The sequence below is a fragment of the Hyperolius riggenbachi genome, chromosome 1 (assembly GCF_040937935.1).
Source record: "Hyperolius riggenbachi isolate aHypRig1 chromosome 1, aHypRig1.pri, whole genome shotgun sequence".
In the NCBI taxonomy this organism is placed as follows: domain Eukaryota; kingdom Metazoa; phylum Chordata; class Amphibia; order Anura; family Hyperoliidae; genus Hyperolius; species Hyperolius riggenbachi.
In genome coordinates this window covers 186,053,888-186,079,043 of record NC_090646.1, presented here as the reverse complement: position 1 = coordinate 186,079,043, position 25,156 = coordinate 186,053,888, and the positions used below count along the sequence as shown (strand labels likewise).

The window sequence follows — 25,156 nt, the reverse complement described above, 5'->3', positions numbered from 1 at the left end:
CCTGATTAATCAGCCTGCAGCTGGCGACTCAGTACTGCGTCGCTGGTCCTGCAGCTGCCACTTTGCCGACGCACGGTATAAGCGTGCGGTCGGCAAGTGGTTAAAGTAGATCCGAGACAAACTTTTGCTGCCTTCATTTTTCTGCCTTTTACATATAGTTTTATTGGGCATTCTGCGCCAATATGGCCCCCCCCCCCCTCCTCCCCTCCATATATTATTTTTTTTTTTATTATTTGCATGTAAATGAATTTATCCACTCCCCTGGCCTAGGCATTCTGAGTCCCATGCTGCAAGTGCTCATAGGAGCTCAGCCTGGGGAGGAGGCGACTTTTGCTGAAGCATGCATGAGATTTCAGAGACCAGGGGAGGAGAAAGGAGAGTGGAGTTTTCACAGGGTGAGGGGTGGAGATGCATAACAGCTTTCCTGTGTAATGACAAGCAGAATATGGCTGCTCTGATTTTTATCACAGGAAGAAAATAATCATATACTGTTGAAGCTTTTTGCAGCTAGATTTACTGTGTAAAGCATCTAAACTTTAGATAAGATATATAGACAAGTTACTTGCTATAGTTTTTCATCTCGGATCCGCTTTATGTAAAGTAGGCCTTCCAATACATTTGACAATATAGGGCCATATGCAATTCACTTTTTTACCCGAGTTTTCTCCTAGAAGATAATTTTTCATCTCTGATTTATAACTTGGCACTTTGCAATGGAAAAAGGACCAAAAAGTGAAAGTACTATCAAAATTATTTTGAGTATTTGCTTGCTGGGGGATTAAAATACATTTTGACAAGTTGTAAAATTTCACCTAGGGAAAAACTCGTGTGAAAAAGTGAATTGCATATGGGCCATAGTGTACCTCCAGAGCTAGAAGTCAACAATGTTTGTTGTTGTGTTTTTTTTTTTTTTTTTTTTTTTTTTTTTTTTGCAATTTTCAGTTGGTAATGTTCTGTATGTGCTTTGATATGAAGGCTGTTCTGTTTGAAAAGTATGGTTTCTTCTTTTTCTTTTGTTTTAGTGTCGACCCATTTTCCAAAAAGGATTGGTATGATGTGAAGGCACCAGCTATGTTTAATATCCGCAACCTGGGGAAAACATTGGTGACCAGAACTCAGGGAACCAGTAAGTAGTAATGAAAATGGCATATTATATCTCTCTCTCTCTCTCTATCCTATCTATCTATATCTATCTATAATGTGCATAGTTGTAGGCAATGTTTGCGAACAATGGTAGAGTACTTTTAATCTATATATATTTTTTTCTTTTCTTTTTAAGTTATGCATTTAACCAATTAACCTTCCTGGACGTAAAAGTTACGTCCAGGAGGCCATGTGCGCTCCCGCACACGTGCACTCGTGCTCCTGGGCCTGCGGTTCGTTAGCCAGGGAATCAGTGAATCGGGTCATGGTGCCCGATCACTGATTCCTCTCCCCTGCAGAAAAAGCGACAGCTTCGCTTTTTCTGCTTCCTACGTCGCTCTAAGCGTACATGTTACGCTTAGTGACATCACATAAACAAACTTGTGGCTAAAAAGTAAGACTACAACAAAATGTAAAAAATCAAAATAAACATATATTTACATTTAAAAATTACAATTTACATCCCACCCTCCCAAAAATACCCACATAAAATGTTTAATAAAAAAAACCAAAAAAGTTACAATTAAAAAAAAAAACACGTAAATATTTACCTATGGGTCTAAACTTTTTAACCACTTAACAACTGAGGGGTATTACCCCTTGAGCACCAGAGCAATTTTCACCTTTCAGCGCTCCTTCCATTCATTAGTCTATAATTTTATCATTACTTATCACAATGAAATGAACTATATCTTGTTTTTTTTGCCACCAATTAGGCTTTCTTTAGGTGGGACATTATGCCAAGAATTATTTTATTCTAAATGTGTTTTAATGGAAAAACAAGAGAAAATTTGGGAGAATTATTTTTCTGTTTTCGGCCTTTATAGTTTTTAAATAATGCATGCTACTGTAATTAAAACCCATGAAATGTATTCACATATTTGTCCCGGTTATAAAACCGTTTAAATTATGTCCCTATCACAATGTTTGGCGCCAATATTTTATTTGGAAATAAAGGTGCATTTTTTCAGTTTTGCTTCCATCCCAAATTACAAGCCCATAGTTTATAAAGTAACAGCGTTATACCCTCTTGACATAAATATTTAAAAAGTTCAGTCCCCAGGTAACTATGTATTTTTTTTTTTTTAACTACCCAAAAAAATAAAAATTGGGAAGTGTGGGAGATATAGAGTTAATTTTTAATAAATAACTAATGTATTTGTATATGAAAAATGCTTTAGGGTGTAGTTTTACTATTTGGCCACAGTAAGGTTTTGATTATGCGACCCGCAAGCGTACAGGAAGTAAGCTTTCAGGGAGGCTGGGAAACTTTTTTTTTTTTTTTCACAATGATCGCACTGCTTCTCGTAGAAGCAGCTGATCATTGCGGGGGCTTAGATCAACGAACGGGAAAGTTTTTTTTCCCCGTTCATTGATGAGCGGGCGGCGGCGTCAGGTGCGGATTTCTCCGTCCCTTGGTAGAAAAAGGGACGGAGAAATCCGCACCTCTAGGGGTAAAGTGGTTAACCTCCCTGGCGGTAAGCCTGAGCTGAGCTCGGGCTATGCCGCGCAGGGGGAGATCTCAGCCCCTGGTGGGGCGATTTTCATGCTGTAAAGTGCTGTGCGCGCAGCCAGCACTTTGCTAGCCGCGCGCACAGCTTGATCGCCGCCGCTCTGCGGCGATCGGCCGCACGCAGCGGCTGAAGAGGGCCCCCCGCCAGAGCCCTGCGCTGCCCGGATCAATGAGTTCCGGGCAGCGCTATGGGCTGGATCGGGTGTGCCTGACGTCATTCCGATCATCGCCATGGCGACAGAAGCCAAACAGGGGAACGCGTTATATACGCGTTCCCCTGTTTGCTATAAATGCCGGCGACGATCGCACATGAGGGACACATGCGCCCTCTAGTGGTGTTTCATGTAGCTACCACTCTGGTAGCTTTACATGAAATAAAAAAAAAAAAAGATTTTTTCAATTTGGAAAAAAAAATTAACCGCCAGGGAGGTTAAATATCAATATAAAGAGGATTTTTTTTTTCATAAATTATAAGCTTGTAAATAGTGATAGATGCAAAACTGAAAAAATGCACTTTTATTTCCAAATAAAATATTGTCGCCATACATTGTGATGGGGACATAATTTAAACGGTGAGATAACCGGGACAAACTGGCAAATACAATACATCAGTTTTAATTATGGAGGCATGTATTTTAAAACTATAATGGCCGAAAACGGAGAAATAATGAATTTTTCCGGTTTCTTTTTTTTTTTTTTTTTTTTTTTTCTTCCTGTTAAAGCGTTTTAACACCCAGCATTACAACTTTGCTTTAAAAGATTGCTTACAGCTTAGAAATTATGCCAGATTTTTTTCTTTTTCAAGCAGAAATTCACTGAATGGGTTAAACATGACATTTTAGTGTTGGATTTAACTAGGAATCTGCATCCTTTCTTATCTTTAGTTACAAATGTATCTTTGTTTGGAATGCAATTAGACCTCTGAAAAGCCTGGGGGGGAAGCCCTCTTTGTTCTCTCAGAGCAGTGTTTGTTTATTACTTTGTAAATAGATACATTTGTAACTAAACCTAAGCATGGAGGAGGATTTCTAGCTAAATGCAGCACTAAAATGTCATGTTTAATCCATTCAGTGAATTTCTGCTAAAAAAAAAAATCTGGCATAATCGTTTCTAAGCTGTAAGCAATCTTTTAAAGCAAAGTTGAAATGCTGGGTGTTAGACCACTTTAAAATGCATTTACAGTAAAGTGGCTCTTAGTAAAATGTACCCCCCAAAGAAAGCCTAATTGGTGGTGGAAAAAACAAGATATAGATCAGTTAATTGTGATAAGTAGTGATAACGTTATAGGCTAATGAATGGGAGGTGAACATTGCTCGGATGCATAAAGTGAAAACGACTGAATGCAAAGTGGTTAATTAAGAAACAAAAAAAGATCCATGCAAACATTTGAAATACTTCACCTTGGTTTTCCCCGCAAAGATAGATTCAGCAATTCCAAAGCATTGAAATACAATGGCTATTAGGTGCGTGACTGGTACACCATGTAATTTCCCGTCAGATAGATCATTTCCAACAGGTCCGATCAGATTTCTAATGGATTTTTCTAATCACCTCTGTACAAAATCTATCTGAAACCTGCTTGGACCTGTCAAACTATCAATTCGATCGGTCGATCTGATGTGAAATTGCATGGTGTATAGTGGGCATTAGTTCACTGATTACTATAGTTCATTGTTTTCACTAGAAAACTATCTTGCCTGGTTGGGGTGAAGATGTGGTTAAAAAGTGTGACTAATGGAACGCAGTGGCACATTTGACATTTAGTGAGGTTCAGGTTATTGGCAGGTGGCATCTGTGGGTTGCAAATGAAGGCAAATCGGGCAGCATTTTTACTAATTTAGTAGTTATACCTGAATGTGATGCAGCCTTGCTTTGGCTTTATGTAATCAGTTTTGATTGAAAGGATTCATGGCAAAAATGGGAATGAATGATGACAATTTCGGTCCCATATGAAGTCAGTGATTACTAATTTGAGATCTACTGACATTTCCATTTTTTCCTATTAGTTTAGTATCCATTTATGGTGATAGATTCAGGGCAAACTCGTTCATGTTTTGTTCTGTTTGTTTAACGCAGAGATCGCATCTGATGGGCTTAAAGGCCGTGTGTTTGAGGTTAGCCTTGCTGACTTGCAGAACGACGAAGTGGCCTTCCGTAAATTTAAACTTATCACTGAAGATGTTCAGGGCAAGAACTGTCTCACCAACTTCCATGGTATGGATCTTACCCGTGACAAGATGTGCTCCATGGTCAAGAAATGGCAGGTTTGTATTAAATAACTTAAAAAGCAAAGTGCAGCTATACTTGGCTCATAAAGGCGCCCAATCACTGAGGACATGTGAATGCCACTGGAGTTGCCATTTTCTCCTTAGGGTTGAAAGCCTGTACTGTATGGGAGCAAATGTTTCGGTCCCAAATGATGCTCTGTGATTACTCTCTTGAGATCGTTCAGATGCTCCTACAATTACATCACTTCTGTTTCTTTTTTTAGTGCTGAAGTGACTATTGGTCTTAATTATTTTATATGTGTGTATTTCAGCCACCTTGAAGTATCACGATATTGTTTTAATAACCTGTTACTCCAGAGCGTCTATAAAATCTGGATTAGATGCTAGTGTGTACAGCTTTTCAGCTTTATAGGTAGTGTGTGTCTGGCCTGAGCATTGGTACGTTGGTCCATACATCAGCTAAGATGAATGGAAATTTGATATATTTACAGATCAGAAGCTATGAAATTTTAAGGGCTTTAAAGAGGATTTGTGAAGTTAAAAAAAATCCCCTGGTGGATACTCTCCTATCAAGGCTTCCCCCGTCCTCCAGGTGTCCCATGTGGTCTCGCTGCAGCCCACTGAACAGCGGGCATGTAAATATTTACCTTCGCGGCGCAGTAGCGGCTCAGAAATAGCCGATCACAGTCGGCTCGGCTCTACTGCGCAGGCGCAAGTCTCCTGTGCAGTAGAGCGGACCTGAATGAGATTGCCTATTTCTGAGCGGAGAGCCACAGCAGCGCCCCCGCTGGAACAGGGACAGGTAAATATTGTACAGCCTGACAAATTGTCGGCTTTGCATTCAGTGGGCTGCAGCAAGACCTTCGTGGGACACAGGACGACGGGGAAAGCCTCGATAGGATCCAGAGACTTCCCCCTACCAAGGTGAGTATCCCCCCCGCCCCCCGGGGAACTTTTTTTTTCATTAGTCTCTTTAACTAGTTTGGCCTATCTGGACAAGCTTCCTCGTCCAGATAGGCGCTGCTGCCGCCGGCTGGTGCGCGTGATCGGGCGCGCCCCTGCGCGCGCTCCCGCTGCTAGACCCCCACTGATCTAACTTCCCCGCAGAAATACCGACGCTTTCTCTCCAGAGAGCGCGGTATTTCTGCCCCCAGGAAACTTCTCCCCAGCATTTTAGTTCCTGGATGCGAGATCGTTTGCATCCAGGACTTTTTCCACTGTGGCCATCTTGTGGCCAAATAGTAAACTGCACCCACATACATTTTTAATAAAAAAAAAATTATTATTTTACATTTAAAATTAGCAGTTTCCCTCCCACACCAAAAATTACCCACATACACTTTTTTTTTTTTTATTTAAAAAAAAAAAAAATACAATTAAAAAAAAAGCAAAAACATAGTTACCCAAGGGTCTGAACTTTTTAAATATGCATGTCAAGAGAATGTTATAGTATTTAAAATTATAAGCTTATGAATAGTGGACGCAAATTGAAAAAATGCACCTTTTATTTCTAAATGAAATATCGGCACCATAAATTGTGATAGGGACATCGTTTAAACGAGGTAATAACCGGGACAGATGGGCAAATAAAATACATGAGTTTTAATTACGGTAGCGTATATTAATTTCAAACTATAATGGCCAAAAACTGAGAAATTAATTTTTTTTCATTTCTTTCTTAATCTTCCTGTTAAAATAGATTTAGAAAAAAATAATTCTTAGCAAAATGTAGCACCCAAAGAAAGCCTAATTAGTGGCGGAAAAAACAAGATATAGATCAATTCATTGTGATAAGTAGCAATAAAGTTATAGGCGAATGAATGGGAGGTGAACGTTGCTCGGATGCATGAGCTTTTCAGACTGCGGTGCTGAACCGGTTAAAGATCAAGGCTCCCACAATGTCTGTTAGCTGACTGCTGACAGCAGGAATTAGTGGCTGCGGCATTTATAGTGATGTCAGATTTAGAGTATAGAGCAGCGAGTTGTTCTTATGAGCCAGAGCCTCACACCCCCTGCACGGACTGCAGTGTTGAAACATTTGCAGCGTGAACACCTGCCCTGTTCCTGGCCTGAAGCAGTGTGTTGTCCTAGATGTCAGCATTTTACTGGAGAACTGACCATTCATGCATTAATTTGCAAAGCCTGGTGCACACCATGCAATTTCCCATCAGATAGATGGGTTGATAATTTCCGACACATCCGATCGGATTTCCGATTATTTTTCTGATCACTTCAATGCAAATTGATTGGAAATCAGACCGGACCTGACGGAAATGATCTATTCGACCCATCTATCGGACTGGAAATTGCATGGTGTGTACCAGGCTAAAAGGACAACTGACGTGAGAAGCTGCCATATTTATTTATTTTTTAAACCATAGCAGTTGCCTGGTAGGCAACTGATCTATTTGGCCACAGTAGTGCCTGAATCACACCAGAAACAAGCATGCAGCTAATCTCTTCAGATTTAACCATGTCAGAAACACCTGATCTGCTGCATGCTTGTTCCAAGTCTATGGCTAAAAGTATTAAAAGCAGAGGATCAGCATTATAGCCAGGCAACTGCTATTGTTCAAAAAAGAAATTAAAGGTATACTTGAGCCTAAGAAAATAGTTTTACTGACCTAGGGCTTCTACCAGCCCCCTGCAGCTGTCCGGTGCCCTCGCAGTCCCGATCGGATCCTCTTGTCCCCTGCCACCAGCTACTTGGCACCGGACTGCTGCAGGGGGCTGGTAAAAGCCCCAGGTGAGTAAAACTGAATTTTTTTTTTTAAGTTCTCTCTCCCCTCCCCCTGCTTAAGTGCCATTTTTAATATGGCAGCCCCCATATCCCTCTTACTTCCGGCTTCCTTTTTAAAGAGACTCCGAGCATCTCTTATGGGCATGCCTTTAAAGGGAAGGTTCAGGGACTGTCTAAAAAAATAAAAATCCGCATCCACTTACCTGGGGCTTCCTCCAGCCCGTGGCAGGCAGGAGGTGCCCTCGGCGCCGCTCCGCAGGCTGCCGGTGGCCGACGGTCGGGCTCCTTCCGCGTTCCAAAATGCGCCTCAATGCGGCGCGCTGACGCCATCGGACGTCCTCCGGGCTTTACTGCGCAGGCTCAGAACTACTGAGCCTGCGCAGTAAAGCCCGGAGGACGTCCGATGACGTCAGCGCGCCGCCGTGAGGCGCATTTTGGAACGCGGAAGGAGCCCGACCTGGCCGCCGGCCTGGCCAGGTCGGGTTGGCCACCGGAGACCACCGGCAGCCTGCGGAGCGGCGCCGAGGGCACCTCCTGCCTGCCACGGGCTGGAGGAAGCCCCAGGTAAGTGGATGCGGATTTTTTTTTTTTTTTTTTAGACAGTCCCTGAACCTTCCCTTTAAGACAGAAGACTTCCAACAAAGTCATGCTATGACTCCTCTGGAGGAGCCTCTTGCAGTGGCTGTGTCACTTCCTCATCCTGCTTCATTCAGTGATGCACTTCTCTAACAGAAAAGACAGGGGTGACCTGGAAGATATAACATAGCCAAGATGGCAGTCATGATTTTTATATTAAAATCAAACTATTTGGTGTAGAACGGCGATTCAGGCATCAAATGAAAGAGCACAAGCTACAGAAAGGTATGAGTCTTTAAGTACTTTGCAGTACTGGTTGGACTCTATAAGGCATCCCCATGAGAGGTGCTCGGAGTCCCTTTAAACAAATCTGCTCCTGCTACTCCTGGGACAGCATTGTCTCCCACTTCCATTTGCACATTCTCCAGGCATATTAGTTGTGGAGCAGTCATCCTAAGTTTTGATTCCATAAATTGTGCCAAATGCTTTTTAGCATCAGTTGCCGAAAATGCTTGAAGTTACAACTGTGCTAGAGGAGAGCCATTAGGAGCATCTGTTTAACCAGTTAATGGCAACCTGACTTATTAAAACGCCCTGTTTGATGCTTTTAATGGCAACAGGATGTTTTAAGTCACCCCCGCGCTCCGCACGCGTGCGCGCTGCTATTTACCGTTGGGTCGCCGCAATCTGGGATTTGGGACCCCCCCTGAAAGATAACACCTATATTTCAAAATAATATATTGTCGCCATACATTGTGATAGTGACAAACGGTTTAATAATCGGGATAACTGGGCAAATGTGTTGGTTTTATCTACAGGAGAACGTTTAATTTTAAAACTATAATGGCCAGAAACTGAGACATAATTAATTTTTTCCATTATTTTCTTACTTTTTCCCGTTAAAACACATTTAGAATAAAAAAAATCTTAGCAAAATATACTACCCGCAGAAAGGCTAATTGGTGGCAAAAAAAAATGAGATATAGATCATTTTGTTGTGATAAGTAGTAATAAAGTTTATTAGTGAATAAAAGGGAGGATCACTGACAGGTGAAAATTGCTCTGGTCTGTTAAGGTAAAAACCACTTGGGGGTGAACTGGTTAAAGTATACAGGAAGTCACGTGTATGTACTTTCTCAGTCCTATAAAGAACTAGTCTGTTGCGTAACTCTTGGGCAGGGAATGGAAAGCAGGATCAGTAATTCTGAATTTTTCTACAGTGGGAGTTGCATAACATTAGAAATGAACATTTACATCAGTCAATTTTAATGGAATAGAATAAGATGCTGGGATTCCACAAAAGTCCTGTTTAAGGGTAGGTTCACAGTGGGAGTAGTGTTTCCTGTTACCGCAGAAATGGGATGGGAAAGGTGCGGCGCAGGTTATCCGGAAGTGTTGCATATAGTGAGTCATTAACACTTGTTTTGGGGTAACACACTGCATGCAGTGCATTGGGATGGCACAGGCCATTAGCCCGCAGCAGACTGAACATAGGTGGAGCATTGCAGTGCGGAGACCGCGTTACTATGCGGCCATTTATACACCACTGTGAGCCTCAGATTAAGACTATAGATGAGATTAATTCTCATCAGGTCTTTTCAATTCTGATTTTCAATAAACATCCTATCCTGTTCAATGTCATCAATTAGTATGTTGAAATTAGATATGTACTAAGGGTTTTTCGATCTTTTTATTTTATTTTCCCTCTTCCCTCCCCAATAGACCATGATTGAAGCACATGTTGATGTGAAGACAACAGATGGGTACTTGCTCCGTCTCTTCTGTGTTGGTTTCACCAAGAAGCGCAACAACCAGATCAGAAAGACTTCATACGCCCAGCACCAGCAGGTCCGTCAGATTCGTAAGAAGATGATGGAAATCATGACCCGGGAAGTGCAGACCAACGACTTAAAGGAGGTTGTTAACAAACTGTAAGTAATTCCAATGTGATCTCCCCTATGTGCTGAGAAAGGAAAGGGCTCCCCCAAAGAATACCTGAACTAAGGGATGTGAAGGCTGTTCTTTTCTTTTAAATAATACCAGTTACCTCGCAGTCATGCTGCTGCTCTGCTTATAATACTTATTATTATTATTATTAATAGTACTTAAAACCAACATTAATAAAAAGCAATTAAATAAGGAGGCAGAATAATGAGCAACCTAATTTGATGGTCCTGTCTAGAACGCATGGAGAAGCATGTGATCAGTTTGGTCTGGTAAGAGAGATGCAAGTCTCTGGTTTGCTAGTCATGTCATGATGATGTGATCACAGCAAATCAGAGCTTTGCAAATCTATCTGCTGATTGAACGTATCACATGCATCTTCATGCGTTCTCATAGACATGGCCATCACTAATAGTACTGTTATATCAGAGCACAATAATTCTGGGGGTCTATATAGCAAGAAACGCTGCAAGGAAGAAATCTGGGAAAGGGGGCTAAACAAGGCTGTTACAGCCACACTCTCTTTTAAAGACTGTGCATTCTGCAAAATCTCCACTACTGCTGCTAATGCAGGGGTTCCTTAAGATTCAAAAGTTATTTGAATGTTTCCTCCACTGTACAAAGGTTGAGAGACTGCCATTGACCCTGAACAAGCATGTAGATCAGATGGTCCTGACATGTCTGGATTAGCCTTATGTCTCAGGTGTGTTATGGATACTACTGCACCCTTAGATCAACATGCCAGGCAATTGGTATTGATGAAAAGGAAATATCTCTGTTCAGGGTTTTTTTTTTTATGGGACAACTGTAGTGAGAAGTAAATGGAGAGGCTTTCCATATTTACTTCCGTTTAAACATTTCTAGTTGCTGGGCTATCCTGCTGATTCTCTGTCTCTAATGCTTGTAGCCACAGACCCAGATCAAACATGCAGATCAGGTGTTCCTGAATTGTCAGATCTGAGAAGATTAGCTGCATGCTTGTTTCAGGTGTGATTCAGACAGTACTGCTGTCAAAAGGATCAGCAGGGCTGCCAGGCAACTGATATTGTTTAACCTCTTGAGGACTGCAGGGCTAAACCCCCCTAGTGACCAGGCAATTTTTAGTTTAAAAGGCCACTGCAGCTTTAAGGCCAAGCTGCAGGGCCGCACAACATAGCACACGAGTGATTCCCCCCCCCCCTTTTCTCCCCACCAACAGAGCTCTCTGTTGGTGGGGTCTGATCGCTCCCCCCATGTTTAATTTTTGTTTAATAAATATTTGTGTTGCCGTATTTAAAAAAAAAAAAAAAAAAAAACCCCTCTTCCTTTAAATCCCTTCCCTCCCTCGCTCCCTCCCTCCCTCCCCACAGCCGGCCAATTACGGCGATCGGCTGTCATAGGCTTCTGCCTATGAGAGCCGATCGCTCTCTTGTCCCCCATGGGGACAGCCGTGTCACACGGCTGTCCCCAGTGCAGCGCTGCTGCTGATCGCAGCGCTGCACAGAGTAAATAGACGGCGATCACGCCGTCTAACAGTCTCCCGAGCGGCAATAGCCGCTCGGAGACTGAAGGCGGGGCGGAGCTCCGCCCCCCAAGCAGGAGATGCGCGCGCAGCCTGCGTGCGATCTCCTGCAAAACGGAGCCCCAGGACTTTACGCCAATTGGTGTTAGGCGGTCCTGGGGCTGCCGCCGCGGCCACGCCAACTGGCGTGACGCGGTCGGCAAGAGGTTAAAAGGAAATTAATATGGCAGCCTCCATATACTTCTCACTAAAGTTGTCCTTCAAATGGTGCAGCTTAAGTAGGGTGAGATGCTGATTCTGAGTTAATGCTATGTCATCAAGCTTGAAAATGGACCAAATGCCACCACTGCTGTATATACAGTGGAGGAAATAATTATTTGACCCCTCACTGATTTTGTAAGTTTGTCCAATGACAAAGAAATGAAGTCTCAGAACAGTATCATTTCAATGGTAGGTTTATTTTAAGTGGCAGATAGCACATCAAAAGGAAAATCAAAAAAATAACACTAAATAAAAGATAGCAACTGATTTGCATTTCATTGAGTGAAATAAGTTTTTGAACCCTCTAACAATAAAAGACTTAAAGAGGAACTGTAACATAAAAAGATCCCCTGGGGGGTACTCACCTCGGGTGGGGGAAGCCTCCGGATCCTAATGAGGCTCCCCACGCCGTCCTCCATCCGTCAGGGGTCTCGCTGCAGCCCTCCGTGGAGTCCGGGCAGCGGTGACGTCAATATTTACCTTCCTGGCTCCTGCGCAGGCGCTCTGACGGCTGTCGGCTCCGAACTACACGGAAATACCCGATCGCCGTCGGGTCCGCTCTACTGCGCAGGCGCAAGTTGCCTGCGCAGTAGAGCGGACCCGAATGAGATCGGGTATTTCCGTGTAGTTCGGAATGGAAAGCCGCCACAGCGCCCCCGCTGGAGCCAGCAAAGGTAAATATTGAAATGACAGTCGGCACAGTCGCCGGCTGTTCGGAGGGCTGCGGAGAGACCCCCGTGGGACAGAGGACGGCGTGGGAAGCCTCATTAGGATCCGGAGGCTTCCCCCACCCGAGGTGAGTACCCCCCAGGGGATCTTTTGAATGTTACAGAGTCTCTTTAATACTTAGTGGAAAAACCCTTGTTTGCAAGCACAGAGGTCAAACGTTTCTTGTAATTGATGACCAAGTTTGCACACATTTTAGGAGGAATGTTGGTCCACTCTTTGCAGATCATCTCTAAATCCCTAAGGTTTCGAGGCCGTCTCTGTGCAACTCTGAGCTTGAGCTCCCTCCATAGGTTTTCTATTGGATTAAGGTCCGGAGACTGACTAGGCCACTCCATGACCTTAATGTGCTTCTTCTTGAGCCACTCCTTTGTTGCCTTTGCTGTATGTTTTTTGGGTCATTGTCGTGCTGGAACACCCATCCACGACCCATTTTCAGTTTCCTGGCAGAGGGAAGGAGGTTGTCGTTCAGGATTTCACGATACATGGCTCCGTCCATTTTCCCGCTAATGCGATTAAGTTGTCCTGTGCCCTTAGCAGAAAAACACCCCCAAAGCAAAATGTTTCCACCCCCATGCTTGACGGTGGGGACGGTGTTTTGGGGGTCATAGGCAGCATTTTTCTTCCTCCAAACACAGCGAGTTGAGTTAATGCCAAAGAGCTCTATTTTGGTCTCATCAGACCACAGCACCTTCTCCCAGTCACTCACAGAATCATTCAGGTGTTCATTGGCAAACTTCAGACGGGCCTGCACATGTGCCTTCTTGAGCAGGGGGACCTTGCGAGCCCTGCAGGATTTTAATCCATTGCGGTGTAATGTGTTTCCAATGGTTTTCTTGGTGACTGTGGTCCCTGCTAATTGGAGGTCATTCACTAACTCCTCCCGTGTAGTTCTAGGATGCTTTTTCACCTTTCTCAGAACCATTGACACCCCACGAGGTGAGATCTTGCGTGGAGCCCCAGAGCGAGGTCGATTGATGGTCATTTTGTGCTCCTTCCATTTTCGAACAATCGCACCAACAGTTGTCACCTTCTCTCCCAGCTTCTTGCTAATGGTTTTGTAGCCCATTCCAGCCTTGTGCAGGTCTACAATTTTGTCTCTGACATCCTTGGACAGCTCTTTGGTCTTTCCCATGTTGGAGAGTTTGGAGTCTGCTTGATTGATTCTGTGGACAGGTGACTAGTTAAGACAGGTGTCCTTAATGAGGGTGACTAATTGAGTAGAAGTGTCTAACCACTCTGTGGGAGCCAGAACTCTTAATGGTTGGTAGGGGTTCAAAAACTTATTTCACTCAATGAAATGCAAATCAGTTGCTATCTTTTATTTAAGGTTATTTTTTCGATTTTCCTTTTGATGTGCTATCTGCCACTGTTAAAATAAACCTACCATTGAAATGATACTGTTCTGAGACTTTTCATTTCTTTGTCATTGGACAAACTTACAAAATCAGCGAGGGGTCAAATAATTATTTCCTCCACTGTATTTGTATAATGGGCATATTTTCATCAACTCACTATTAGCATCTCATTGCAATACCTAATAAGCTTTGAGATATTGTTCATGTATGCATATTGAGCAAATAATGCATTTTACGTGGTGAAGTTTGCAACCAAAGTTGTATCTTGGTAAACGACCACACAAACCTGCATAGTGTGTGGACTAGACAGGATCAATGATACTACAAATTGTCTTGTGTGCCAGTTGTTTGAAGCTTGGAATTCAATTGGGCCAATTAAAAGCACTTCCCACACTCCTATGCTTTACACCAGCTACACAAACCAGAATTATCTTCAATGCATTGGCCATCTGTAGTAGGGTCTGAAATTGTACAAGGGGAATACAAGTACACTCCTGTGCTGATTGCAGTAGCACTGAATCAATGTTAGACTGATGTGTTGCTGAAAAATGCACAGCAGCCGACACACTAGTGTGTTTGGACCTTAAAGGGATACTGTAGGGGGGGTCGGGGGAAAATGAGTTGAAGTTACCCAGGGCTTCTAATGGTCCCCCACAGACATCCTGTGCCCGTGCAGCCACTCCCCAATGCTCCGGCCCCGCCTCTGGTTCACTTCTGGAATTTCAGACTTTATTATTGGGCCTGCGCAGTATGCTCCTGGTGCCATCAGCGGGAGTGAGGACACGGCAACGCAGGCGCAGTGGTTTTCAGACTTTAAAGTCTGAAATTCCAGAAGTGAACCAGAGGCGGAGTCGGAGCATTGGGGAGTGGCTGCACGGGCACAGGATGTCTGCCCATACACATTTCCTGGGAAAATTCCATTACTGTGATCAAATCTGCCAAAGGTTGTTGCCCCAACATGTTGCCCAATTGTAATTTGGTTCAATTTGTAGCAGAAATCTGCTGACATAACCAAGCAGTGAAGCACTTGTACTCAACTCTCCAGCTGGCGCTCTCCTTCTGTTTCTGGTGCCTGCATTAATCCTGCTGTGTACATGAGCCATGTCACTGGTCACAGAGGGGATGTGCACTTGGTTGCATTAACGCTCTGCATGGGCTCCCGGGGTACAGCATTGAGGGCCAGTCTCGGGCAATATTCAACCAATCAATCAACCACTTTTAGTGGTTGCAGCTCTCAAGCGCTATACAAATGTTAGAATTAACTAGCACGTGTATTCCACAGCATTTCTGCCTAGTGAAGTGGTGTTTTGCCAGCGTCAGCAAAACGCTGCTACTAATGTATCCCTATGGATACATTCTCACTGCAGCTATTTTGCTATTTGAATCATTGCTATTTTGAATCCATTGCAGAAGCACTGCTTGCAGCACCTCAGGGGCGATTGCGTTGTGATTCTCATTGTATTGAGATTCTGTGGGAGGGCGATCTCGATTTGCACTTCAAATGTGAACTAGCCCTTAGTGATTGCGAATAGTTTGTGGCATATATGGAAGGCATGTTTTTATAGGACAGTTGCATGTAAATGTAATTTTTTTTTCTTCTATGCTTTTATTTTTAGAATTCCAGACAGCATAGGTAAAGACATTGAAAAGGCCTGTCAGTCCATCTATCCTCTCCATGATGTCTACGTTCGTAAAGTCAAGATGTTGAAGAAGCCAAAATTTGAGCGTATGTATTCCCAGTGTTAACGTCTAAAGAGGGTTTTCAGCTTGAGGTGACATGACCTCAGCCTGCCTTCTTTTGTAGAACAGAGTAGCATGGGACAAGTAAGAATATTTAGACTTTTTTTTACCTTTACTATATCACCAATGTAGGAAGTCGTGTGTCACAGATCACAGGAAGTGGGTTAACCTCTTAAGTGGTAACCCTGTCAGGCTCAAGCCAGAAATGCGCTGACCCCAAGCCTCACTTTAGTCATGTACACATCTTAACCACTTGAGGACCGTGGTGTGTAAACACCCCCCCCCCCCCCCCAAAGACCAGGCCGTTTTTCTCTTAAATTGGGCCACTGCAGCTTTAAGGCCTCACTGCAGGGCTGCGCAGCTCGGCACACAAGTGATTTCCCCCCCCCCCCCCTTTTTTTTTCTCCCCACAAATAGAGCTCTCTGTTGGTGGGGTCTGATCGCTCTCCAACTGTCGTGGTGTGTGTTTTTTTTTTTTTTTTTTTTTTTTTTTATACTTTTCTCTATTTTATTTTATACTCTGCCCTTCCCCCGCCAGCCAATCAGCGTGATCGGCTGTCATAGGCTTTGGCCTATGACAGCCAATCACTTCCTGGACTAGGAGGGGACAGCCGTGTCACACGGCTGTCCCCACGGTACAGCGCTGCCTTAGATTACAGCGCTGTGCATGGTCATTAGATGGTTTTGCTGTCTAACAGTCACTGAGTGGCAATCGCATCAGTGCACTCAATCTCCTGCTATCCCCATTGAAAGCCGTACACGCCAAGCATGGAGCTGTCGGCAAGTAGTTAAGGCCAAGAAGAGATGACAGAATGGGGTTCATAGGCTAGGAAGGGGTTACCACTTCATTGAATGAAAAATCTACTTCCCCCCCCCCCCCCCCCCCCCCTAAATTTTCCTTTTATTTTTTATTTTTTCCCCCTAAAAGTTAACCTTTAAGAGTGAGTGATTGCTACTCAAACAGCAACAATTGTTAGTTAAGCAGAGGTGTGTGCACTCACAGTAACATGAGCTGTTTTTGATGCAGGGCTGGGTCTTGCATCCTGGAATGTACAGGGATGCCAATTGGGATATGAGATTTGCATGATGGAATCTCAAATGGTTAATGTTACGTGCATTAATGTCTTATAACTGAATCCCTTGTATTCTGTCCAGGGCTGTGGAGTCGGAGTCGGGCAATTTTGGGTGCCTGGAGTCGGGAAAAAATGCACCGACTCCTAATGAATTTGTAACTGTAATTAAAATAGAAAATATGATAAAATGTTCTATTTCTCAGAATATATATATATATATATATATCTATAAAGCCTGATGTGTAGCTGTGTCACTAATAGAGATGGTCAATGAGATGGAAATAATTCTGCACTGATGCTGATTTATGCAAATGTATGCACTCCCTTTGCTGATGAAATCAAATAATTTGATATGTTAAAATGTGGTGACTACAAATTAAAGGGTACCTGAGACAGATGAAATCAAAGTTTTATACATACCTGGGGCTTCCTCCAGCCCCTTTCAGGCTAATCAGTCCCTCGCTGTCCTCCACCACCCGGATCTTCTGCTATGAGTCCTGGTAATTCAGCCAGTCAGTGCTGTCCGGCCGCATGCCGCTCCCAAAGCCAGGAACATTCTGCACCTGCGCAATAGTGCTGCACAGGTGTAGTATGCTCCTGGCAGCGGAGTGTGTGCATGCGCACTACGCCTGACTGGCTCAAGTACCTGGACTCATAGCAGAAGATCCAGGTGGTGGAGGAGGACAACGAGGGACTGATTATCCTGAAGGCGGCTGGAGGAAGCCCCAGGTATGTATAAAACTTTGATTTCATCTGTCTCAGGTTTACTTTGTTACACAGTAGTACTATACTCTACTTATGCACTCCCCACAGAGCTGCAGGGAATCCACTGAGAATGATCTGCACATTAAACACAGAGGTGTTGTCTGTCACCCATAAACCTTGTTCAGATTGCATGAAGAATGTGTAATAGAGGAAGAATCTCTTCATTCCCCTGCAGAGTACCTGCACATCATTCTTACATGTACCCACAGTTACATTGCCTAGGGCCTGATAGATGTTCTTTGTTCCGGTTTGTACCTTTTTACAAGTACTCTTACCAAGGACTAGTTTTATAGTCTAAAGGGAATAAATATAGTAGTCTACATATCCTTCTCACTTCAGTTGTCTTGTAAAATGCCTAAGCGTTGGCAGTTAAGAGACGAATTTCATGTTACATACTTTTAATCAACAAAATTGTAATATGCAAATTGGAGTCGGAGTCAGTGGAATCCTAAACTGAGGAGTCGGTGGATTTTTGGACCGACTCCACAGCCCTGATTTTGTCTTGTGATGCTGATAAACTGTTTCTATCCCAAATGATTCTTTGTGACTATGCAGTTGAGATCTTTCTGATGTTGCTTGTGCATTTCTGCTCAAAGTAATAATTTGTCTACATTTTTTTTTTACAGTGGGTAAACTTATGGAGCTGCATGGAGAGGGTGGTGGTACTGGGAAGCCCTCAGGAGATGAGACCGGCGCCAAAGTGGAAAGGGCTGATGGATACGAACCCCCTGTACAGGAGTCTGTTTGAGATGTTCAGTCTGATGCAGCCTGTAAAAAAATAAACTACTATTCTTTAACTGCTGATCTACTGTGTTCAATTTTATCGGTGGCTGCAACACACTGGAAGCTAAACAAGTTACTCTTTACAAACTTGTGAAAAAAATACTTCCAGTTCATTGAGGGAGCGGTTGCGGTAAAGTGGTGTTTGTGGGTTGACCTCAGGATTAAGCCTGGATTCACATTGGTTTTTTCAGAACACCTGTGTGTTACAATGGACATTGCAAGCATTATATAATACATGTATGGAAGCGTGGCTGCAAGGTACCATGTCCCAGCAAGCAGCTGTGGGAAGCCTGGCCAGCCAAGGTGCACAGTCTGGCTACTGTAGACTGTTAGAACCTGCTTCTATATCACCTTGCTTCGACACCAGTAACTTCTTACAGTTACGTCTCACAGACTGTTAGATCACTTGACTCTCCACACAGCAAGTAGGAGATAGGGCTGGTTCAGACGGACGTTTGGAGGCGTTGCGTTTGCTGGCGTCGCGTTCAGCAGCGTTCGTGTGCGTTTGGATGCGGTCGCGTTTTTTCTTCCCCTAGGGGGACATTAGCCGTCGCGGTTAACCTCCCCTGGAAGCTACATGTAGCTTCCAGGGGCTCCTTGAACGCCAGAGAAAATCGGGACCCAAACGCCGCGTTTGTGTAAACGCGCTTGAAAGCTTGGTACAAACGCTCCCATTCACTTGAATGGGAGCGTTTAACACCAAGCCCTGAACGCTGGCTGTAAACGCTCTGCAAACGTCCGTCTGAACCAGCCCATAGACTTCCTCAGGCTTCTTCAATGTTTACGTTATTTATTCAAGTAACAGAAATACAGATAGATACAGTTTATCATCTCCTGGCAAAGCAGACTTACATGTTGCGTTACAGCTGCGTGAGTACCTTCCTGCTGAAGGTACCCAGGTCTTCTTGTATCTACTCTGTTACATCTAGACTACCTATGTACAGCATACATTATATCAGTTTACAGAAAGGAATGAACATGCTTAGAAGTCCCAGTCAGCCTTGCGAGCTATTGCGAAAGTAAAGAGCAGAATGAGCTCCCATAGCTCCCTCAGCCTTTAATACTGACTAGGAAAGAGTTTAATATGACATCATCTTCGCCACCCCCTAGACCAGACTATTGGTGGACCCACTTGTGGTGTCATCATACACACCTACTTGATTAATAATCAATGAGGCTTCTGACCTATATGCAGGAATGTGGATATTTACATAACATGGCTGATGTTTATTGTTCTAGTGGCGGTACATGCGCAGGTCAGGGAGACCTGCGGCCTTGTACTAGAACAGCTTCTTGGTATGTTCTAGTTCTGCTGACAGAACTGCAGATTTTCTCTCAGAGAAAATCCCCTTAAAGGGCCGATCTGCACTCCAAGCCTTTTTGACTAACTCAGTCCAAATAACTGAGGCCTACTTAAATTATAACATAGACAATATGCAAAGTACTTCTAAATGGCTGACGTTATCTAACTTTGGCTGGCCAGAATGCGGCCTGATGAGGGTTGGCCAGCCAAGTCACGAAGAGGGGACAAAACTGTGGCTAGGCATCAGCGGTATCTGCAATTCCCAGGCTCCTCATCCCACCCATTTTTCCCTGATGACCTCCCTGAAGCCTGGACTCTAGTCCCTCCACTTCCCATGACCTCTCATGGGATGAAAATAGAGCAGCCCTCTTAGCAAGCCTGTGTGTGCTTTTTATTGCGGCCCGTGTTGCCAGTATTCGCTTCTATATGAAAGCATTACCTTTAAGAGATACTGAAGCGAAAAAAAATATGATGAATTGGTTGTGTACTATGAATAATTACTAGAAGTTTAGCAGCAAAGAAAATATTCTCATATTTTTATTTTCAGATAGTGTTTTTTTCTAACATTGCATCATTCTCGAATATGCCTTGATTACACAACACTCAGCATTCAAAATGATTTATTTCAGAGCAGTCTGTGAACTAATGAACTCTCCTCTGCCAGAGGAAAAGTAAATAGTTGAATAACACTTGAGATAAGTCAGATAACAGCCCTCTCCAATGCTACGTACACACATGCGACAACGATCGTTCGTTGTCAACGACGAACGATCTTTTAATTGACGAAAGAACGACCGAAGTAAAGTTAGTTGTAAAAAGTGTGTAACGATCACATCGTTAGAACGAACGTTACACCACGTAAAAGCACTTAAAGGAATACTTAAGTCATTTAAAAAAAATGACTTACTCACCTGGGGCTCCCCTCAGCCCCCTGCAGCTGAACGGTACCCTCGCCGTGTCCCTCCGATGCGGCTGGTCTCGCCGGCGGCCACTTCCGGTTTGGCCGTCACCGGCCGACAGGCTGTGAACGCGGCTGATTATCCGCGGACGCAATAGCGCCTTCTACAATGCTATTGGGGACGCAGATAATCAGCCGCGGTCACAGCCTGTCGGCCGGTGACGGCCAAACCGGAAGTGGCCGCCGGCGAGACCAGCCGCATCGGAGGGACACGGCGAGGGCACCGTTCAGCTGCAGGGGGCTGAGGGGAGCCCCAGGTGAGTAAGTCATTTTTTTTTTAAATGACTTAAGTATTCCTTTAAGGCGCCTGCGCATAAAATTGTAAAGTTCCTTGGAGAAAAAGTGAAATGCCCATGTCCAGCCTGGTACGAACGATCGTTTCCAACGATGTACCACTTTTGCTAACGATCGTCGGTGGTAAAAATCCGCCAAGACAGAACTTTGTTTTGTAGCGATTTGCCTCGTTCGTCGTTTGCCTTAATAGTCGTTGGTTCGTTTTTTGTAACGATCGTCGTTGGTAAAGATCGGGGAACGATCGTTACAAACGAGTATAGTCGCATGTGTGTACGCACCTCAAGACTTTGAAAGTCACAGAGCTTAATTGCTTTTTTGCATAGAGAACTGGAGTTTCTTAACTCTCCCTGTACTGGAAACAATTAGACTGATGTATCTGATCTTAATGTTTTATTTCTTAGCTGTACTACACATACAAATCATAATATCATAATTTTTTTTTCACTTCAGTGTCTCTTTAAGGCTGCGAATAGACAACACAGTTGTCAATAAAAAGCTGGAGAGGCCATCCCACACAAGTGCACTTGAAGGGGATGGAGGGGGTAGCATGGTGAGGACATTGGGGTGGGTTGAGAAGCCTAGGAATTGCATACACCACTGCCGCAATGAACGTCACATTATTTTTTTTTCTCTCTTTTTGGGGGGTCTTGGCTGCTCAGCAAGCCAGAGTCTGAAAGGAACATTTTCTTTGCATATTGGCCAGATCCTAAAGTGGCCATCTTCGTGATCTGGCTGTAACCTATACATTGCTCAGCCAGGTCTGGCACATATGTCCATACAGTATGTTGGTCTGCTAAGATATCTATTAGTTTGCGCTTTGCATGGCAGAAAGCCTTCTATTGTGTGCTTATTTAAAGGATACCTGAGGTGACATATTTGTGTGCTAGGCACTGTACATACACATCTAATGATGCTGTTTTTGTTTTTTCTTTCTCTGCCTGAAAGTTAATCAGGTATGTGACAGTTCCTGTCTGAGTCAGGACTGGGTTAGACTATAGCAGGCATGGGGAAACTTGGCCCTCCAGCTGTTAAGGAACTACAAGTCCCACAATGCATTGCAGGAGTCTTACAGCCACAGTCATGACTCAAAGGCAAATGCATTGTGGGACTTGTAGTTCCTTAACAGCTGGAGGGCCAAGTTTGCCTATGCCTGGACTATAGTGTGACCCTCATTGATAAGAAATTAAAACCACAAAACACTTTCCTAGCAGAACATGGCTTCTGAAAGCAGGAAAGAGATAAAAAGGTCAATAGTTCATAGATTTTAGCTCTGGCATACTTCAATGAATGTATCATTGAGCAAAATCAAAACTAAAAACTTAAAGTAGATTTAAATATAAAATAGAACTGTGGAATATCTTAGTAATTTTTAGGCGGCTAGATACAATTGTTTCATTAGTTTTTCACCTCTGGAGTCTCAGATGGGAGGCTGAACTGTGTGTTTGCCAAGCAGTTTAGTGACCAGGTTACAGCCTGCTAGTGCAATTTCTGTGCAATTTAAATGTAGCTGAATTTAAGTGGTAGTGTTACCCGGCAGCTTAGGACCATGACATGGAGAGTCCTTAGTGTGGCTACCTACGGCCATGCTCAGGTCTGACTCCGTGGGGGAAAACTGCCTGTCTAGCGCCAGTACCAACTGCTAACAAGTGTCTGACCGGTGCAGGAAAGCAGCTGACATTCACTGTTATGTAGGCTAGCCCCTGATGAGTGTGGTGGATGACAAAACACGTAGGGCGGAGCCAGTACGCCTGACGTAATTATGCAATAGAGGTACAAGAAAGGGAGCCGGACTAGCGTGGGATTTCGGTGAGCGGGACACTGCCCGATAACTGAGCGAGTCGAAGCCCTGGGAATACTGCTGTGATATGCCCTCTACCCTCTGGGATCTTGTAAGTGTATAGTAGCGCGAGAAGCGTGGACGTTGGCAGATATTCGTACTTCATGCTGCGCAACAAAATTTTATAGTTTTATGGAAAATTCAAAGATATTTATACTGGAACCTGGTTTGATTCACTGATGCTCCATGGTGAAACAGTGTAAAGCCTGAGACCCACCTGCAAAGTGAGGTGGCTATAATCTGGTGAGCCTCCCTGATTGAGGGGTGTTGGGTTGGTTGTTCACGAGTGACTGTACTTGGTTCACACTGCACAGGGAATTTTGAGAAGAATGCTTGTGCAAACAATATTACGCGATGTATAGTTTTTTTTTTTTTCTCCTTTTTTAGGAAGTTATTTTATTGTGAGAGTGCAGTGGATATACAAACATCAGCTGGCATTCACTGCCGCAAGGGGACATGACGCAGCGGTGAATCGACCCTAGAAGCAGCAGGAGGCGGCCAGGGTCGCCTGAAACGACTGGGAAAATCTGACTCTCCCAGTCGCTTGAATGGGAACGTTTTACCGGCGAGTCCCGGACGCTTGGCCCTAAGTCTGCACCTGTGTATTCACAGGGTGTTCTCTTAACTCATTAACCACTTGAGGACCTAGGGCTTTCTACCCCTTAAGGACCGGCCACTTTTTTTCCATTCAGACCACTGCAGCTTTCACGGTTTATTGCTCGCTCATACAACCTACCACCTAAATGAATTTTGGCTCCTTTTCTTGTCACTAATAAAGCTTTCTTTTGCTGCTATTTGATTGCTCCTGCGATTTTTACTTTTTATTATATTCATCAAAAAAGACATGAATTTTGGCAAAAAAAATGATTTTTTTAACTTTGTGCTGACATTTTTTCAAATAAAGTAAAATTTCTGTATACATGCAGCGCGAAAAATGTGGACAAACATGTTTTGGATAAAAAAAAACCCATTCAGTGTATATTTATTGGTTTGGGTAAAAGTTATAGCGTTTACAAACTCTGGTGCAAAAAGTGAATTTTCCCATTTTCAAGCATCTCTGACTTTTCTGACCCCCTGTCATGTTTCATGAGGGGCTAGAATTCCAGGATAGTATAAATACCCCCCAAATGACCCCATTTTGGAAAGAAGACATCCCAAAGTATTCACTGAGAGGCATAGTGAGTTCATAGAAGATATTATTTTTTGTCACAAGTAAGCGGAAAATGACACTTTGTGAGAAAAAAAAAAAAAGTTTCCATTTCTTCTAACTTGCGACATAAAAAAATGAAATCTGCCACGGACTCACCATGCCCCTCTCTGAATACCTTGAAGGGTCTACTTTCCAAAATGGGGTCATTTGTGGGGTGTGTTTACTGTCCTGACATTTTGGGGGGTGCTAAATTGTAAGCACCCCTGTAAAGCCTAAAGGTGCTCATTGGACTTTGGACCCCTTAGCGCAGTTAGGCTGCAAAAAAGTGCCACACATGTGGTATTGCCGTACTCAGGAGAAGTAGTATAATGTGTTTTGAGGGTGTATTTTTACACATACCCATGCTGGGTGGAAGAAATATCTCTGTAAATGACAATTTGTTAATTTTTTTTACACACAATTGTCCATTTACAGAGATCTTTCTCCCACTCAGCATGGGTATGTGTAAAAATACACCACAAAACACATACTACTTCTCCTGAGTACGGCGATACCACGTGTGGCACTTTTTTTGCACCCTAACTGCGCTAAAGGGTCCAAAGTCCAATGAGTACCTTTAGGATTTCACAGGTCATTTTGAGAAATTTCGTTTCAAGACTACTCCTCACGGTTTAGGGCCCCTAAAATGCCAGGGCAGTATAGGAACCCCACAAATGACCCTATTTTAGAAAGAAGACACCCCAAGGTATTCCGTTAGGAGTATGGTGAGTTCATAGAAGATATAATTTTTTGTCAAAAGTTAGCGGAAAATGACACTTTGTGAAAAAACACAATTAAAATCAATTTCCGCTAACTTGTGACAAAAAATAAAATCTTCTATGAACTCGCCATACTACTAACGGAATACCTTGGGGTGTCTTCTTTCTAAAATGGGGTCATTTGTGGGGTTCCTATACTGCCCTGGCATTTTAGGGGCCCTAAACCGTGAGGAGTAGTCTTGAAACGAAATTTCTCAAAAATGACCTGTGAAATCCTAAAGGTACTCATTGGACTTTGGGCCCTTTAGCGCAGTTAGGGTGCAAAAAAGTGCCACACATGTGGTATCGCCATACTCGGGAGAAGTAGTACAATGTGTTTTGGGGTGTATTTTTACACATACCCATGCTGGGTGGGAGAAATACCTCTGTAAATGGACAATTGTGTGTAAAAAAAAATCAAAAGATTGTCATTTACAGAGGTATTTCTCCCACCCAGCATGGGTAT

At 43.5% G+C, this 25,156-nt stretch overlaps 1 protein-coding gene and 1 non-coding gene across 2 annotated transcripts in view; both read left to right on the top strand.

Annotated features, from left to right (window-relative positions):
* The window catches only part of RPS3A (ribosomal protein S3A), a 28,205-nt gene extending 9,840 nt beyond the window's left edge, over positions 1 to 18,365 (top strand). Inside the window, exons 2-6 of the mRNA XM_068269675.1 lie at positions 1,023 to 1,126; positions 4,733 to 4,920; positions 9,923 to 10,131; positions 15,607 to 15,716; positions 18,195 to 18,365. Coding sequence (XP_068125776.1) covers positions 1,023 to 1,126; positions 4,733 to 4,920; positions 9,923 to 10,131; positions 15,607 to 15,716; positions 18,195 to 18,316 — 733 coding nt within the window. The 3' untranslated portion in view covers positions 18,317 to 18,365. The remainder of the gene's footprint in view (positions 1 to 1,022; positions 1,127 to 4,732; positions 4,921 to 9,922; positions 10,132 to 15,606; positions 15,717 to 18,194) is intronic.
* On the top strand, positions 4,579 to 4,644 carry LOC137532816 (small nucleolar RNA SNORD73). The gene has a single exon (XR_011024009.1). It is a non-coding gene; the product is annotated as a small nucleolar RNA SNORD73 (small nucleolar RNA).
* Positions 18,366 to 25,156: the final 6,791 nt, after the last annotated feature.